Source organism: Lathamus discolor, chromosome 11, assembly GCF_037157495.1.
Source record: "Lathamus discolor isolate bLatDis1 chromosome 11, bLatDis1.hap1, whole genome shotgun sequence".
Taxonomy (NCBI): Eukaryota; Metazoa; Chordata; class Aves; order Psittaciformes; family Psittacidae; genus Lathamus; species Lathamus discolor.
The window spans coordinates 4573926-4591812 of NC_088894.1; the positions used below are offsets into that span (position 1 = coordinate 4573926).

Consider the following 17887-nt stretch of genomic DNA (forward strand, 5'->3'; position numbering starts at 1 on the left):
TTTTAAAGGCACTGCCACCACCTCCAGTGAATAAAGAGGCCTCATGTGTTGCAGACCCTTCAATTCAGTCTTGAAACAGAATGGCTTCTCTCTTCAGAACAGGGCCATATCGGGGATCTGAGTGTTTCTCAGGCCAGGGACCTCCCTGCAGAGCTCACAGTGGACCGAGTGGCAGCAGCCTTGCAAGACCTGCGCCAGCACCTGAAGCAGACTCAGCTTGATCTGGTAATGTGTGTCCATTGCACCCAGAAGCCCTGTAGCTCTGCTAGACTGAACTGACAAGCAGATTGCCAAAGCCAGAAGGGCTGTAAATTCTTATAGGTCAGGTTGGCTTGCTGCCGTAGGGAGAAAGGAGAATCATTTGCCGTCCAGTTGTTCCCTCCTGCCGTGGCTATTTCTGCCTTGGTGTTTGCACATCTTTGTCTCCTGCCAGCAGTGCTGTGAGGTGATACTTCCCTTCTTGTCCCTTCCAGAGTGATTCAAGGAAGAAGATCCAGGACTTTGAGCTGGAGCTGAGCGAGACGCAAGCTGAGAGGGAACGTTTCAGTGCCCACAATCAAGAGCTGCAGAAACAGTTGGCTCAAAGCCAGGAAGGTACAGCTCCTCCTTTCCAACCCACTGACTGTCTGACCAGCAGGGATCTCTCATGCCAGGCAGGGGAAACGCACAGTGCCTGGAGATCGGAAGAGAAGGAGAACAAGAAGCTTGACACTCACCAGTAGAACCATGTGAAGGCTTTTCATGGAGAAAGATCCAATGTGTTGCTGGTGATAATGTCCAGACATGGTGCCTTTCAGGTTGCATGCAACTGCTAAGAAGGTGCAGCTTGATGCCTCACAGCATCCTTAAAAAGCACTTTAAAACTGCTCTTTAAAAGCACCAACCAGCTAAAAGCCTTGTCTGTATTGACTTTGTTTTCCTCTTAGATGGCAGATTCACAGAGCATTAGTTCAATGTTGAGCTCCTATGTATACGTATGAGCTCCTCCATCCTTCCTACCTGTTTTCTTGCTGATATTGATCTCATGTCTAAGCTCACTGCCATGGCAAACATAGGTTTTTACATCCCTGGCCACTTCTTTCTTATGCCTTTGGTACCATGTAAACACTGTGTTTATCTGTAAACTGTTTTCATGTGTACCTGTCACCTCTTCCTCTAATCTCCAGGCTCGCTCAGAGCCTCCAGGGTTTTGGCCTCTCTATATCACATATGGACAGGCATCACTGCTCCTTTCTCTGTCCTTGTTTTCCCACTCTCCCTATCAGTTTTGTTTTTTCATCTCATGTCTTGTTTTCCTTGTCTCAGACTGCAGGAACAGGGAAATGTAGGCATTGCTCAGTGCCTCCCCCACAGGTTGTCACTTACTCATGTAGTACCTTTACCTGATCAGTATTTCTTCGTGTTCCCTCTCTAAGATGGAACTGCCCATCAGTTTTCAGAGTCTTTACAGGACAGTTTCCAAAGCCTTAGATCCTCACTTTTTCTGCAACATCTATAGTTCTTACTACTTATGGTAACAGCTTGTAGACTTTAAATTCTATCCCTGGATGGATCCTGCTTGTCCCACTTAGTTCTTTCCATCTTTAGTTCCTTTCTGTTAGTTTAGTTTGTACACTTCAAGTACGACATTGATGTCTGTCCTCTGTAACATCTCTTAAGCCTTCCCAGTCAATTAACCGTGTCACAGTCAGCTTTCACTTTTGCTGCTTCTTCCTTTTCATTTAGGACACTAGATCTGACTGATCTACTGTCTCTCTCCTTGTTTCATCAGTCGGTCCTACCTGCATCTGATGCTGTGGGTGATGTGCTGCCATGCTCTTCACCCTGGCCTTTCGAAAAGCAGAAGAGCAAACACATTTTCACATTCTTTCGAACCTTGCCACTTTAATTCCTCTTTTCTCTGACTGAATTTTCCTTGATTTATGTCTGTTTTGAAAGTCCTTGTGGGCCTGGAAACCGCAGGTAGACAGATACTGCATTTTCTCTGTCCTTTGGTCTTGCTTTCCCTTTCACCTTCACCTTTACTGCTTGCAGAGACACAGATGGCAGAACACCAGAAGAACTCTCTACAAGCTGTCCTGCAGGAAGAGGCCGCTGCTTTAAAGGAGGAGGCTATGACTCTACGTCAAGAAGTGGCATCTTTGGAAAGGAAACTTGGGCGTGCTGAGGAGCAAAGAAAGGATGTCCTGGTGAGGCTGGCAGATGCTGTGAAAGGCCATTTCTTACATTTTGTTGGCCTTCTGTTAATAATTCTAAAAGAGCAATTTTTTCAGTAGAACTTTTCCAGTTGCATCCTTCTGAGTAAGTAGGAAAAGATGCTGCAGTCACATAAAACCCCAGTTATGATTCAGGGTGCTTCTTTTCCTCAATTCTGAAGAATTTTGCCTTGAAGCTTTAGTGAAAGTAATTTTCAAACTTGTCTCTATTTACAGTTCATGCTTTGTCCAGTTATTGTGTCCGAATCCAGATGCAGATTTCTAAGTACTGATCTGGAAAGGGGTGAGAAGACAAAGTCTGCTAATAGAGAAAACTGTTCAGTGTTACCCATCTGAGAGCAGACAGTGGGGAGAAAGGAGACAAATTTGAGAAACCAGAATGCTGATCCAGCTAAATATGTATGTCTGCAAGGGGAAAACTAGACCTGGTTTCAAACACAGAATGACAGACACTGATCTGACTGTTACTCCTTCAAGAGAGGACAGTGGCGTTGTAGAGGATGGCCCCATGACAATTCTGCACAGTAGAGGTTCAAACAAATAATAAAAAGGGAAATGAAGTGTTCTCTTTTTTTCTTCCTAATAGGGTGGCATCATCGAGCCACTGCCTAAATCGTGCTTAATCTGGACTTTAAATCCTGGCTGCAGTTCTGGCAGCTCCTCCCCAAAAGAACACACTGGAGATGGGTTCAAGGAAGGGCAAAAAGGAAGATGGACCGGGCTGAGTCAGCTGGGAAAGATGCAATGTATAGGGTGGCACAGCATCTCAAGAGGCAGGGAGAGAGCAGGCTGCCCTTGACTGCCACTAGAGCAGGAGTCAAATCCAATATGAAAAGCAAACACATAGCAGTGGAATTATTGAGCCTTTTTCTCCCTGTTTTGCAGCACGAACGGGACAGACTGCAGGCAGTTAAAGAGAAACTAGCAGGTGAGATAAAACTTCTTCAGGAATCAGTGTCAGCCTCTGAAGCTCGAGCAAACACAGCAACAGACATGAATCACTGCCTGGAACAAGAGCTTCAAGCCACATTGTCCATCTTAAAAATGAAAAATGAGGAAGTGGAAACCCAGCGGGAGAAAATCCTGATGCTCCAGAAAGAGACATTGGAGATAAAAGCTTTGCAGGAGACCCTCGCTCATATGAGTGCCATCCTGTCAGAGAGGGAGGGAGAAATGAAGTTATACCAGGAACAGATGAGAATGCTGGAAAACCAGGAAGAAGTACATAAAGCTACTCTTGATCAGTTTATTAAGGACATAACAGAGAAAAAACAGAAGGTGGCATCCCAGCAAGAACATATACAGGAGCTGGAGAAGCAGCAAGAAAAACAAAGGATTGCCGTCAGCAAGATGAGCAAAGAACTGGAGGAGAGAGACCGGGAGATCACATCCCAGCAAGAGCAGATACAGGAGCTGGAGAAGCAGCGAGAACTGGAGAGGACTGCTGTCAACAAGGTGAGCAAAGAGCTACAGGAGAGAGAGCAGGAGATCAGGTCCCAACAAGAGCAGATGCAGGAGCTGGAGAAGCAGCGAGAACTGCAGAGGACTGAGGTGAGAAAGATGGGCAAAGAGCTGCAGGAGAGAGAGCAGGAGATCACGTCCCAGCAAGAGCAGATGCAGGAGCTGGAGAAGCAGCGAGAACTGGAGAGGACTGCTGTCAGCAAGATGAGTATAGAGCTGCAGGAGAGAGAGCAGGAGATCAGATCCCAGCAAGAGCAGATACAGGAGCTGGAGAAGCAGCGAGAACTGCAGAGGACTGAGAAGAGGAAGGAGCTGGAGGAGAGGGACCTGGAGATCAGGTCCCTGCAAGAAGAGATACAGGAGCTGGAGAAGCAGTTAGAATTGCAGAGGACTGCTGTCAGCAAGGTGAGCAAAGAGCTGGAAGAGAGGGATCAGGAGATCAAATTCCAGGAAGGGAAAATAAAGATGCTAGAACAACACGGTGCATTACAAGTGAGAAATCTGCTTCTGGATCTTGATCATATGAAAGGAAACTTGAAGGAGAAAAACTCAGCGCTTGTGTCTCTGACTCAGCAAATCCAAGAACTGGAAATGCGCAGAGAACAAGTGAAATCTCTGCAGGCAAGCCTTGAACACCTGAGGGCAGGTCTCCGGGACAGAGAGAGTGAGTGTGATTCTCAAAGGGATCAGTTAAGACTCCTGCAGCAGTACAAGGAGCAGCAAGAGGGGCAACTTCAAGAGCTTCATGGTAAAGTTGAAAAGATGGCACTTTCTTTATCTAAGAAAGATCAAGAGCTTGAGTCACAACAAAAACAAATCCAGGAAGCTGAAGAAACCATGGAAATGCAGTTGAGGACTCTCCGTGACCAACTGGACCAGACCTTAGAAAGCTTAAAAGAAAAGGACAGACTCATAGACATCCAAAAGCAACAAACGAGGAGCTATGAGGAAAAAACAGAAGAAAAGATGAATGTCTTACACAGAGACTTAGAATACACTAAGGCAATACTGAAAGATAAGGATTTCATGATTGAATCTCAGAAGGAAGTGATTGAGACCTTCCAAAAACAGGAACAAGACTCTGAACAGCAGAAGAAAATCCTGCAGCATCTTGAAGTGGCACTGAAGGGAAAGGAACAAGAAATTTTATCCCTTAGAAAGCAGTGTGAGGCAGGCAGGGCAAAGGAGGCAAAACTTGAAGCTGAGCAAACAAATCTTCAAGCTACAGAACTGGCTCTGAAAGAAAGAGAAAAAAGGATAGGGGCTCTGGAGGAGGCTGTCTCTGAGCTTCAGCGGCAAAAGGAGGAGGCAGCAATGCAGGCTAAAGCCATACTGCAAAAACTAGAACATGCTGAATCTTCTCTAGAAGCTAAAGATCAAGAGATAATGTCTTTGCAGGAGCGTGTGCAGGACCTTCAAGAGCAGGAGTTAGAAGGCAAGCAAGCCAAGCGTCTAGAGCAGGATCTAGAAGAAACGAGCAGGGTGTTGGAGGAGAAGCGTTTGGAGTTCCTCAAGCAGACAGAGCAAATGAGCATGTTACAGCTTCAGGGCAAAAGCATGGAAATAGCACTAACGTCATGCCAGAAGCAAGTGAATCTGCTTGAGGAAGTGGTGAGGAAGAGGGATGAAGACAATGAAGCTCTGAAGCAAAAACTCCAGCACCAAGAAGAGGAATTAAAGACCTTGCAGAATCTCCACATTAGGCTAACTGAGAGCAACGAGGCGGTGAGACATCGCCAAGAGCAAGAGAAGGTCCTGGAAGAAGTCTTGTCTGAGAGGGAGCAAGAGACCAAGGCTCAAGGTGGGCAAAAAGAGTTAGAAAAGGAAGTAAGAGCTCTTCAGGAAGATCTCCAGCATGTTCAGCAGACTCTGACAGAGAAGGATGAAGAGGTAAAGTCCCAGCAAGACAGAATCAGGAATTTAGAGAAGACTCTGACAGGAAAAGAACAAGAGCTTCAGAAGCAAAGTGAACTCCTAAAACAATTCACATCAGTTTTGCAATGGAAAGATGAAGGGGACACCCTAAAGAAACTAATCCAAAAACTTCAAAAGTGGGAGGAAGTGGAAGCAGAGAAGAAGAGAGTGCTCCAAGAGAGAGACCATTCCTTGCAAAGGCTGAAGGAGCTAACCCAGCAACTGGAAGATGAAAGGAAGGCAAAGGGGGAAGAAATGGAGCGTGTGATTGCTATTTTGAAGCAGACTGAAAGTGGAGAAATTGAATGGAAGGAGAAGGCCCAAGCCCTGACTCTTGCCCTTAGGAAATGTGAATTGGCCAATGGGACTTTGAGGAAAGAAATAGCCATCCTTCAGACTGCGGTTTCAGAGAGGGACACAGACCGGTTTCATCACCAGGTAGGCACTATGATTGTTTGTCAGTCAACTAAAACATCTAGAAAGGATTCTCATGATGTTTCCCATAAATATATGAAAATATATATCCCCATGAACATACAATCTGCTTAGCCAAAAAGGGAGCTTGCTGTTAAAATTAACTCAAGTGCAAAAGCTGGGGATGGGTATTTGGTTCTCTCTTATTAGGCAAGCTTAGGCAGCGTGTTTAGGATTTGGCATGGAAAGGGAAGGGCATATTTGACCAGACTGATGTGCTAAACTTACAATCTGATGCTAATGGCTGCTCAGCAGCTACGTCGATGGTGCTTAGAGGACCATCTCTCACCTGCAGCCCTGTAACGAGTGGTGTCCCTTAGGGGTCGGTATTTTTGACAGGTCTTGTTTAACATCTTTGTCGCTGGCATGGACAGTGGGATTGAGTGCACCCTCAGCAAGTTTGCCGATGACACTGAGCTGTGTGGTTCGGTTGATACGCTGGAGGGAAGGAATGCCATCCAGAGGGACCTCGACACGCTTGTCAGGTGGGCTGATGCCAACCTTATGCAGCTTAAGCATGCCAAGTGCAAGGCCCTACACCTGGGTCAGAGCAATCCCAAACACAGCTACAGGTTGGGCAGAGAAGAGATTCAGAGCAGCCCTGCGGAGAAGGACTTGGGGGTGCTGCTCGATGAGAAAATGAACATGAGCCAGCAGTATGCGCTTGCAGCCCAGAAAGCCAACCGTATCCTGGACTGCATCAAAAGGAGCGTGAGCAGCAGGTCCAAGGAGGTGATCCTGCCCCTCTACTCTGCTCTTGTGAGACCTCACCTGGAGCATCGTGTGCAGTTCTGGTGTCCTCAACATAAAAATTACATGGAACTGTTGGAACAAGTCCAGAGAAGGCCACGAGGATGATCAGGGGACTGGAGCACCTCCTGTATGAAGATAGGCTGAGGAAGTTGGGGCTGTTGAGCCTGGAGAAGAGAAGGCTGCGTGGGGACCTCAGAGCAGCCTTCCGGTATCTGAAGGGGGCCTATAGGGATGCTGGGGAGGGACTCTTCATTAGGGACTGTAGTGATAGGAGAACGGGTAACGAGTTTAACACGGGAAGTTTAGATTGGGTGTAAGGAAGAAGTTCTTTACTGTGAGGATGCTGAGGCACTGGAATGGGTTGCCCAGGGAAGCTGTGAATGCTCCCTCCCTGGCGGTGTTCAAGGCCAGGTTGGACAGAGCCTTGGGTGGCAGGGTTTAGTGTGAGGTGTCCCTGCCCATGGCAGGGGGTTGGAACTGGATGATGGTAAGGTCCTTTCCAACCCTAACTCTTCTATGATTCTATTCTATGGTTGTAACTCGCGTGTCCCCATCTGCATTTGCACGCACGCCTCATGCACGCAGCGGCTCCCCTGCACCCCGCTGCCATTCTCTTGCTGGCAGCTCCCCCTCTCTGCCCGCATGCAGGGTCCCACATGAGGGCACCGGCTTCAGCTGCAGCCGCCAACATCTGGTATCCCAAAGCAGCTCCGGCCCCAGACCCTCTTCCCACCCTGCGGGATGGGGACCAAGGGACTCACTGGGAGGAAGGGACAGAAGGAGCTAAAAGGCTTGGTTTGGGCAGCAGCATCCACCAGGATGCCGGGTGCAGGCTGCTCCCCGCAGTGACCCGAGCCCGGGCACGCTGTGATTCTGTGATTCCATGAGGGATTCCTTGTACGTGGCCGTGTTTCCTCCAGCTTGAGGAGCCGCCCGAGAAGCCTCCGTCACCGCCGGCGCAGGCTGTGCCCGACGGCAGCACCAGACCAGGGGCCCTGCAGCCACCGAGGGGTCGGGCTGAGCGCCCAGAGCTTTGGTCCCTCGCCCGTGCCCACCCCTGCCCACAGCTGCAGAGAGCCTGAAAGAGCCGCTCTGCCAGGGCAGGGAGCCCACGTGAGGACAGTTGGGGTGCCCCAGCACCCAGCGCCACCCCCATGGCCCCTCCAGCCCTGGGAGCTCAGAGCAAGTGGAAACCACTTGTCTGCCAAAGCCACGTGGGATCGCAGTGACTACAAAGAGAGACTGGGTCAGAAGAACGTCAAGAAATGTATTTACAAAACAACAAAAAATGAATAAAATAAACAGCAAAGAACAACCGTTCTTCTCAAAAATACAACTCTTCTACCTAAACCTACAACTATTCTATCTAAAAGTACAATGCTTATTCTTAAAACTACACCTACTCTACCTAAACCTACAACTATTCTACCTAAAAGTACAACGCTTATTCTTAAAACTACACCTATTCTACCTAAACCTACAACTCCTAACGAAAAATGAACAATCTTCTTTAAAAAACAACAATCTTCAAGGAAAACAGGAACTCTTCTAATGAGAACTTCAAACACACTGCAAACTTCCCCGTCGACCAGCCCTGGAAACAAGCAGCACAAGGTCATTTCAGTGAGGCTACTGATGGTCATTGTGTTTGCCAGCAGTGGATGGGGAGCACGTGCTGCCTTACCACTCATCAGTTGGTGTCCATTGCGTCATCGTCCTCCACCTCCCCATCCACCTCCATCTGTTCTTCCACCTCCCCGTCCACCTCCATGGGTTCTTCCACCTCCCCATCCACCTCCATGGGTTCTTCACCCAGCCCCACTCGGGTCCTGCTGGTGGCCTCTTCCTCCAGCTCCCGCATGTGTTGGAACAGCCTAAGGCAAAAGCCAAGCAGAAGAGAGCATTGGCGCTGCCCAGAGCAGCGGAGCGCAGCTGTGGGACAGGGCTCTGGGTACCCCGGTCCCCTCTCGCTGCCCGGGCAGAGCCGTGGGGCGCTGGGGCCCCGGGCACGTCCCCAGCAGGAGCTGACGGGAGGCCGGGGGCTCCTTGTGCAGCGGCACCCACCAGCTCTGACAGGCTGGAGTCCGGAGCTGGAGGAGCCTTTGCTTCTTGCGCTTCAGCGCCTTGCGGGGCGGCAGCGGCTTCAGGACCTGCCAGAGCAGAGAGGGCAGGGGTGAGCGGCCGTGCTCCCTGCCTGCGGGGCCAGGGCACAGACCCGGCCCCGCGCCTGCCTCGGCACCCACCGGCTCCTTACTCTGTGGAGGAAGCCCTTGGTGTCCTCGCCTCCGCAAGGGCTGAGCGCGGCCACCAGCAGGACACGGGTGCACTTCTGGGGCTGCATGTCCGGTACCAGACTCGGGTGCAAGGGGCAAGGAACAGGGCAGCAGGAATGGGAACAAGCAGACGGGGATGGAAGCAGGGCAGAAGCGCAGGGCAGGAACAGGGCAGAAGGTCTCGGGGCACGCAGGTGGGAGCAGGGGTACAGAGCGGGTTCAGGGGTGAAGCTCTGTGCTGGTGTCTGGGCACGGGCAGTTGCCCCTGTAACGCGGGCTGTGACATCACCCCAGAGTTCCAGAACTGCTGCGAGCAGGGGATGGGGACGAGCCCTGAAGGGGCTGCAGCTTCATGGGGGACACTGGGCAATCGTTACGTGACCCCCTGAGACGACAGAGACACGCTTTGGTGCTTAAATAATCAATAAACTGGGTGAGGGCTGCCCTGGCCAGCTCCACAGGGCCAGGGTCGTCTCCTGTGCTCCTTCCCTGTCCCACAAGCACTCAGTGAGCGACCTGAGCAGTGCCCATGTGCTGCAGTTGGGATGTGTCCATGGGGTTGGGATTCAGCCCTGCCCATGACGTCCTCCAGCCGTGCCCATCACGGGTGAGCCCGTGCGAGAACCTGCGCCCCACGCGCAGCGAAGGCTGCGAGGGCAGCACAAGACGTGGTGCCAGCAGCGTGTGTCCAGGCCTGCCTCCTTCAGGAGGGGTCCGCAGCAGCTCCGCACCTTGAACTTGCTCCCGTATGAAGATAGGCTGAGAAAGCTGGGGCTGTTCAGCCTGGAGAAGAGAAGGCTGCGTGGAGACCTCAGAGCAGCCTTCCATTGTCTGAAGGGGGGCTATAGGGATGCTGGGGAGGGACTCTTCATTAGGGACTGTAGTGATAGGAGAACGGGTAACGAGTTTAACACGGGAAGTTTAGATTGGATATAAGGAAGAAGTTCTTTACTGTGAGGGTGGTGAGGCACTGGAATGGGTTGCCCAGGGAAGCTGTGAATGCTCCATCCCTGGCAGTGTTCAAGGCCAGGTTGGACAGAGCCTTGGGTGGCAGGGTTTAGTGTGAGGTGTCCCTGCCCATGGCAGGGGGTTGGAACTGGATGATGGTAAGGTCCTTTCCAACCCTAACTATTCTGTGATTCTATGATTCTTTCTAGGATTCTTGGATGCTTTCAGAGATGTCTATGTCTTAGGTACAGGTTTTCCCATATATTGAAACCAGTGGAATTTGTACCATTGCTGGTCAGGTTAAAGGCTTCATTGCACATTCAGGGTGTACTTGTGCCACAGTCCAAATCTAGGAAGGCAAATCAGTGTGCATTTCTCCAACATGATCTGACCTAGGTACTGCCAGTGGAACTGGTGCAACAGCCTGTGTTGCACGCTTGCCTGGGACTTCCAATACTTTTAGCATTATGTTAGTATACAAACGTATAAAAAATGCTACTAATAAAAAGCATTATACATTTATACAGTACTTAGTAAATATTACTATGATCCCGATCAGAATGATGACAGGTATTGGGATCTGTTGATAGAGAAGTGAACTTCTTGTCTGTTGAAGCAGAGAAGTGACAAGAGCAATAAACATGAAAACCATGGGAGATTTCAGTGGCATCCATATAGATCATTACAGTGCTGATATCAAGACTATCTATAGCACTATATATGTATCAGCAGAGCAAACAACTCCATTTCACTGAGGTGATCTGGAGGAAGGTTCCTAGGAAGAGTGTGTGCTTTTTTGGCCTGTGGACCAGGAGGAGGAGAAGGGATTTAGCACTGTCCATTTCTGAGTCCTGTCCCTCTCCCCAGCTTGCTGGTTCTAACAACTTTCTGACCTTCATGTGGCACCAGCTCACATAATCTCCTCTGAATCTCCTCACCAGGCTGTTGCAGAAGGAGAGCAGCTATCATGGCTCTCAGAGAAGAGGCTCCTGTCACAGCGGCTGGAACGTCTGCAGCAACAAGTTGCAAGGCTGGAAGTTGAGAAGGCTGAGCTGAAGCAACTCAACGCAGAGCTCAGGAAGACTCTTGAGCAGGTAAAACAGGCTTTCTCTGCCTATGCTAAGCCTCATTTCAGTACTCATAAGCACTGAAACACAACACATTCCACAGACAGCACTCTGGAGTCCCCTGCTTGTTTCCTTCCTTCTCCCACTTCTCCCTATACACATTTTTTGTATTTTCTCTCTTCTGGCACCCCATTGCCACCCTTCTTGCCCAGTATCCCCATACACTCTCTTGTGTCAAGAATTGTTTCCTCTTGCGCTTTCTCTTCCATAATCTGCTTCAGGTAGCTTTTTGCCCCTAACGTTCCCTGGTGCAGTTAACAGTCTCTGAGTGGAAATCTCCTTGCCGTGATGTTCAGAGGCCCTTTTGCTCCTTGTTTGGTGGCAGGTTTCTCTGACCCTTTCTCCTATGCAACGTGTAGGTGGAGTGTGAACGGAGGAGGCTGAAGAGGTTTTACCGTGATGGGTCACTGCCATCTGACAAGCACAAGATGAAACAGGTGAGAACAGAGTCTCACTTGATGGGAAGAGGCTCTGGCCGTACGGGGGAATGATCGCAAATCCCAGTGGCAGACCTGGTAGGAGTTGAATATAGACAATGGCCCTGGTCAGCCTGGAGACTAAAATGAAATCCTTGTGTTCCCTTCACAGGAGGAGTCTCATGCACACTGCAGTCGTCAATTAACTGAGTTGCAGAGCCAGGTGAGGAGTAGGAAAGCTTTCAGCAGCAGCTGCTGTACTGATGGGCACAACTTTGCATGATGCTACAGCCCGAGTTTTGTTTGGCTGGCAGGAAGTGATTACACTGGGCAGTGGAAATACCCAGTCAGACACATCTGCTGGCCATGGCCAGACAGCATCATTCACTTAGGTCTAGTCTCTGACTTGCCTAAAGGTCAGGCAGGGTGGGAGAGGGATGAGAGGAGATTCATAAGACTGGAACTTGACAGGAAATAGAGAATGTTCCAAGGATGTAAAGGAGGGTCACAAAGATGCTCCAAGGGCTGGAGCATATCTCCTGTGAAGACAGGCTGAGAGAGTTTGGAGTGTTCAGTCTGGAGAAGAGAGGGCTCTGAAGAGGCTCTGTAACAGTTTCCAATACCCAAAGGAGGCCTACAAGAAATCTGGAGAGGGATTTTTTACAAGGGCATATAAGGATAGGACAAGGGGTGGTGGCTTTAAGCTGCCAGAGGGAAGATTTAGATTAGATATTAGGAAGTTCTTCCCTGTGAGCATGGTGAGGCACTGACCCAGGCTGCCCAGAAAAGCTGTAGATGCCGCATCCCTGGTAGTGTTCAAGGCCAGGTTGGACACAGGGGCTCGGAGCAACCTGCTCTAGTGGAAGGGGTCCCTGCCCGGGGCAGGGGGTTGGAACTGGAAGGTCTTTAAGGTCTCTTCCAACCATAGCCATTCTATGACTTTCCCACTGAATCTTACTCGTGTTGCTGACTCTTCCTGTTTTCCCTTGGCTCAATTAACAATGGAACTTGCATCTTATCAGAGCTTCAAGGAAATGAGGCAGTGCCAGAGCTTATAGCCTTCAGGCAGTCATTAGTCTTGTATTGCTGTTCTGTGCTAATCACTATCCCAGTATTGGACGGAGTCAGAGACCTAAGCGTTGGAGGGACTTTTGTTTTATCTGTGTAAGAATGTGCATTCCAGGTACTGAACCCTATTGCATCCTTTGACAGTGGTACTGGCAGTAGCAGCAGCCACCAGACTTCTCTTCCATGTACTTTTCCGGGGCAGTTACACCCTGGTCTCCCCGAGGAGGTGAACCTTTGCAGGTGGTCAGAGCAAAATGTATGTAAGACTTGTGTGAGTAGAGTGTGTGATGCTTAGATCTGGCAAGTGAGCCAAGAACCCTGCTGTAGCCATTGAGGTATATCTTAATGAGATAAAGATATATTCCTTTGCACCAGGAACCCTCTGTCTGATGCTCTGTTGCTACAGAAAATGATCTGAAGCTCCTTCCCCTTGTGGCTGCTGTGCCTGCCTGCACTGTGGACCTGCTTCAGCAGTTCAGCAGGAAAAGTGAGGTGCTCCGCTCCAAAAATAGTCCTCAGCTGGCTACTGAGGGCACTCCTCTGGGTCTGGGAAACAGCAGAACTGGAACTTTATCTCCCGCTTCCTGGGAGATGCTCTTTGCAGCAGATGGCCGCTTCTCGCATTCGTACTCTGGGTTACCTTCCCATGGGAAGGTTTTTCAAGCTCAGTTTCCCAAAGGTGCCCTTACTGTTTCAGAAGGAAGCTCAGATCTGTCCCTCCCTTCAGTGGAGGTGTTCCCTAACCTATGCATATTGGTTGTTGTAAGACATCCCTTTGGTGTCTTACTTTCTGTGTGCATCTCCTCCACTCCCAAGCAGTCAGAGGGCAACATGCCAAAGCTGCTGGCACTGCAGTGCCAACCTAACAGCACATGAGAGCTGTGGCCCTCTCCCACTAAAAGGCCCAGCAGGCACAACCCCGTGTTGCCAGGAAATAATGGAGTTTGAGGAGTTTCAAGGCCTTGGCGGTCCTTTGAGGATAATTTTCCTCCTGGGCTTTGTTCATCACATTATGCTCTGCTCATTTGTGAAATGCTTTAGTTAGGGAAAATGGGTTTGCTTCCCTTCTGTGTGTTAGCTGTCAGGCTTTTAAGCTTGTTCATAACACAGCCTTGTTTTAAACTTGTTCATAACAGCACAGATCTTCAGTACCTGTGTAACCAGTAGCACTGCCACTGAGGAAGCAGCTTGTGGCACTGAAGTGTCAGTAGCCCAGATCTCTCTGTTGAAAAAAGAGAGCTGGATTACTAAATCCTGTAGGAACCTTCCTCTTTAATACACTTGTAATGTGTCAGTGTCATACATGTGAATGGAATGCCAGACAGAAACTCAAGAGTTGTTGATAATCTCAGTTCAGTGCATGGTGACTCTGGGAACCTGTTACTTCCCTTTCCACAGCGACAAAGTGTCAGGGCTGGAATTAGAGGGTGCATCTTCCCGACAGCCGGTATTAAGCAGCTATGGATGGTCCAGAGAGTGTGGGCTTGTCTGAGCTCAGCCTTTTGCCTCTTTCAGGTTTCCCTTCTACAGACACAGCTGGCACAAGAACGAAAATACAAGCAGGACTATATTGAGTGTTGTGCAAAGACCAGCCAGGAGCTGTCGGACCTTCACCAAGAGCTGTCTTACTCCTTAGCAGCGGTGCTCAGGGAGCCCAAAGCTGCTGTTCTGGAGGCAGAGACTCGGAAGCTGGGTCAGTCTCTGAACCTTAGCTTGGCACTAATACCTCTGGACCATCAGTCTCCTGAGAGACAGCTGTTGCACTCAACTGCCAGATCTGGCACAAGTGATGACCTGAGTTAATGTGACGAGTATACAGCAAAAGGCCTCGGTAGCAGCCAAGTCGGGGACCTGCTGTAGCAGGTGAACTGGCAGGGGGCTTTGTTCAAGGCATGAGTCCCAAAGTAAGAGAAAAGGTCAATGTTCACTGCACATTGCCCAGCAGAAGCAGTGGTGGGACAAAACTGGTGCTGGCTTATGTGGATGGGGTCAGTTGTAGGCCTGGAAAAGCAGGATGAACCTTATGAGCAGGTAAGATTTCCTCCTCTTTCCAAAGCACTCCATGATAGCCTGCCTCGTCAGTCTCCACACAGCCTTCCCCATCAGGATGTTCCTGTGTCTGCAGTTTCTGTACTGTATACAATGATTTTGTGTCTGGTTTTATTTTTTCAATACACTTATTTCTCCAAAACACTGCACAGGCTCTTAGCAGAAATCTCCTTGCAATGATGTCCTGCTGCTCCCCTGCTTTCTTCAGGAGAGCAAAGGAAGAGAGTGAAGCTGCCTGTATTGCAACCACTGCAAAACACTGCTGTTTCACAAGTGAGGTGTGAGATTGCCAAGGGGAGCACCCAAAAGGCTGTTTCCAGAGTTGAGCAGTGGATGCAGAGCTGATGGAATATGCCAGAACCATTGTCCTTGAAGTTCTGGAAACAGTGAAGGAAGGTACTAGAGGAAGAAAGGAAATCCAAGCAACAAAGAGAAGCTTCAACCAGGGAAGGTCCTGCCACTGCTCAGCCTCCCTGCGCCAGTCACACCTTCAAAGGAAGCAGAGACAATTGAAACGGGGGAGCTCAGGTACCCTTCTCCCGTCCCTCCTGCAAGGCACTGAGCAAGGTGCCCAGAGGGCAGCAGAAGGCCTTCAGCAGGCCCAGGATTGTACCTCCAGAGCCACAGCAAGGTCTTCAGTGCACGTGTGGGAAACTGAATATACCCAGGCCAGGGAGCACCGTGGGCACCCTCGTCTCTCAGTGTTTCCAAGGCAGCCCCTGCCTCCAGCACTGGAGCTGATGGGGAAAACAGTGGCCAGGAGTCTCTGCTGAATGGAAAGAGCCACGAAGGGAGCTAAAGTCTATGTCGGGACTTGCATAGGAGCAGGAGCAGCATCACCTCCAAAAGGATAAAATGCTGCCCAGGAAGCATGGCAAGGCAATTTGAGTGGGCAAATGGGACAAAAGCAGGGGTTTGAGTGGGTGAACAGGACAAACACTGCAGTTTGAGCAGGCAAATGGGGCAAACGTTGCAGTTTGGGTGGGCACAGAGGCCATGTGATGCAGCAAGACATGGCTGAGCTGCAGGAGGCAGTCAAAAGGCTGAGGGCTGTCAGGGAGGCTGGGAGGGGGCTGCACTGCTGGCTCCAAGGCCAAACTTGGGAGGACCACTGCGCAGAGCCTACAAACGTACCCCCGTGGTACACACAGAAAAGAGGGAGCACATTAATCCAAGGGTTGGGAACCTGTAACTGAAATAAACAACAAAAGGAGGAGGAAGAGGACAAATAAAAGCAAAGGGCTTCCTCCAAAGCCTGACATTCCCACCCAGAACTGCTTCACAGCTCTGCAAGGGGGCTGAACAGGGTGTTGCCTGCCACAATAGAACAACAGCCAATTGCCCCACCAATAGAGCTACCAGTGCTTCCAAGAAAAGGTAGTGGTTGGTGGTAGTAGTGGGTGACTCTACTTTGAAAGGTACAGAGGCACCCATCTGTCAGCCTGACCCACTCAAGGGGGCTGTGATGCCTACCCTGAGCTTGGATCAGAGGTGTTGCCAAGAGGCTGCCCTTGTTTAGTAAGTCCCACTGACTACTACCTGCTTCCAGTGGTCCATGTGAGCTCTGGTAATCATAGAATCAACTAGGTTGGAAAAGACCTCTAAGATCATCAACTCCAACTGTATTCCCAGGCTTGCCAGTAGTGATAGAGCCAGCAGTAGTCTGGGGAGCATGACCCATGGAAAGGGACACTGATGGGGACACACTGTGGGCCAGTGGTGCTCCATGGCAGCAGCAATGTTACCTCTGAGGTCTACAGCCTGTGGCCTGTGGAGGAGTCCTGCCGGAGCAGAAGGAACGTCTGAGAGGGATGGGGCAGCAGAAGGGCAAGGGGGGGAAGGCAAAGCATGGTGGAGAAGAACCATCCTATACCCATGCAGAATGTCAGGCACTGCCTGCTACCTCCTGAGAGAGTCCAAGAGTGACTTGAGCCCCCCAGGCTGTTGTGTAGATGCCAGACATGCTGGCTATCTATAGCATCCTTCACTCCCCAGTTATCTGCTTTGTCCCCTGCCAAAAGGCCTGTGTGTGCTATAACAAAGGTTCCTGGAACTCCATCTGGTCTTCCCAATAAAATCTCAGGAGTTCATTTATGACCTGGGTTTGGGCATTGCCTTAATTCCCACATGCTGATGGTAAGGCCTCTACCTGTGTTGATTGAGTTTCTCTACAAATGCAGCTCTTTAGTGCCTGCATGGGAAACTGCATATACTCGGGCCAGGGGGCACTGCAGGCAGTCCTGCAGCTTCCAAAGCAGCCCCTGTCTACAGTTGGTCCAATGGCTCCTGTCCGAGCAGGACCACTCTTTGTTCTCGTGCTATTTCATGCACATGAATGGGTGTCCCAAATGCATATCCAGATGGGCGTCAGGCAGGCCCTGGTGCGGCCGGGCAGTGACATGGCAACGCACCAACGAAACAATGGGCAACTGCTTTACATAGCAGCATCTGTGGTGGCTGCCACTGGGTGCCTCTGGAGTGGGATGTGCCAGCGCAGTGTTACAGCCTCAGGAAAACACTTGGAATAGCCATGGAGCACCCTCCCGTTGCTGGCCATGGAGGCACAGACATGCAGCCCAGCACAGAGGGGAAGCGGGCAGAGAGGACTGACAAGCTGATGGTGAGGACTTGGCCCAGCAGCCTGGGACATGTGAGGCTGCTCTAAGGCTTTCTGATGTGCCTGGGGAGCTGGGAGGGGTCCAAGAATGGTTGGGAAGGGTTTTCAGGGATTCTTGCCTCTCTGCCCAGCCCAGCTTGTGGCTAAGCAGGCGGGAGGTGGTGAGGAAGGGATGGGAGCTGTGAGGAAGCAGAGAGCAGCTTTTGATTGGGCTGCTCTTGGTACTCCCCTTGGTTGGAGTCTTCTGAGAGCCTTTCTGGCAACTGCCATCTGGGTGGGAGGTTTATGGAGGTAATGTCTGATGCCTCCCTCTTTTTAGCTCAGGAGCAGGAGAATGTTACTGGCAGAAGGACATACTCAGCTGCTGGATCTGCCGCTCGGGGTCAAGATCCCTGTGTACCCCGGCACCAAGCCTGTCTTCTGCAGGGCAGTACTAGGGGGAAAGGTAAAGGGAATGGGAAGGGTTTGGAAAGCTCTCCTTTTTTATGGGGTCCCTGTCATTCCCGGAAGTCCTTGTGGCCACCTGCTCTGCAGTGGGCACTGTAGCCCTTCAGTCTGACAGTGCTTGGGG

General features: G+C 50.4%; 1 protein-coding gene across 1 annotated transcript in view; it reads left to right on the forward strand.

Moving 5' to 3' along the window:
- The window catches only part of LOC136020348 (centrosome-associated protein CEP250-like), a 30486-nt gene extending 15645 nt beyond the window's left edge, over positions 1-14841 (forward strand). Inside the window, exons 22-29 of the mRNA XM_065691369.1 lie at positions 98-225; positions 474-594; positions 2035-2189; positions 3102-6029; positions 10981-11133; positions 11526-11603; positions 11755-11805; positions 14166-14841. Coding sequence (XP_065547441.1) covers positions 98-225; positions 474-594; positions 2035-2189; positions 3102-6029; positions 10981-11133; positions 11526-11603; positions 11755-11805; positions 14166-14453 — 3902 coding nt within the window. The 3' untranslated portion in view covers positions 14454-14841. The remainder of the gene's footprint in view (positions 1-97; positions 226-473; positions 595-2034; positions 2190-3101; positions 6030-10980; positions 11134-11525; positions 11604-11754; positions 11806-14165) is intronic.
- The last annotated feature ends 3046 nt before the right edge of the window (positions 14842-17887 follow it).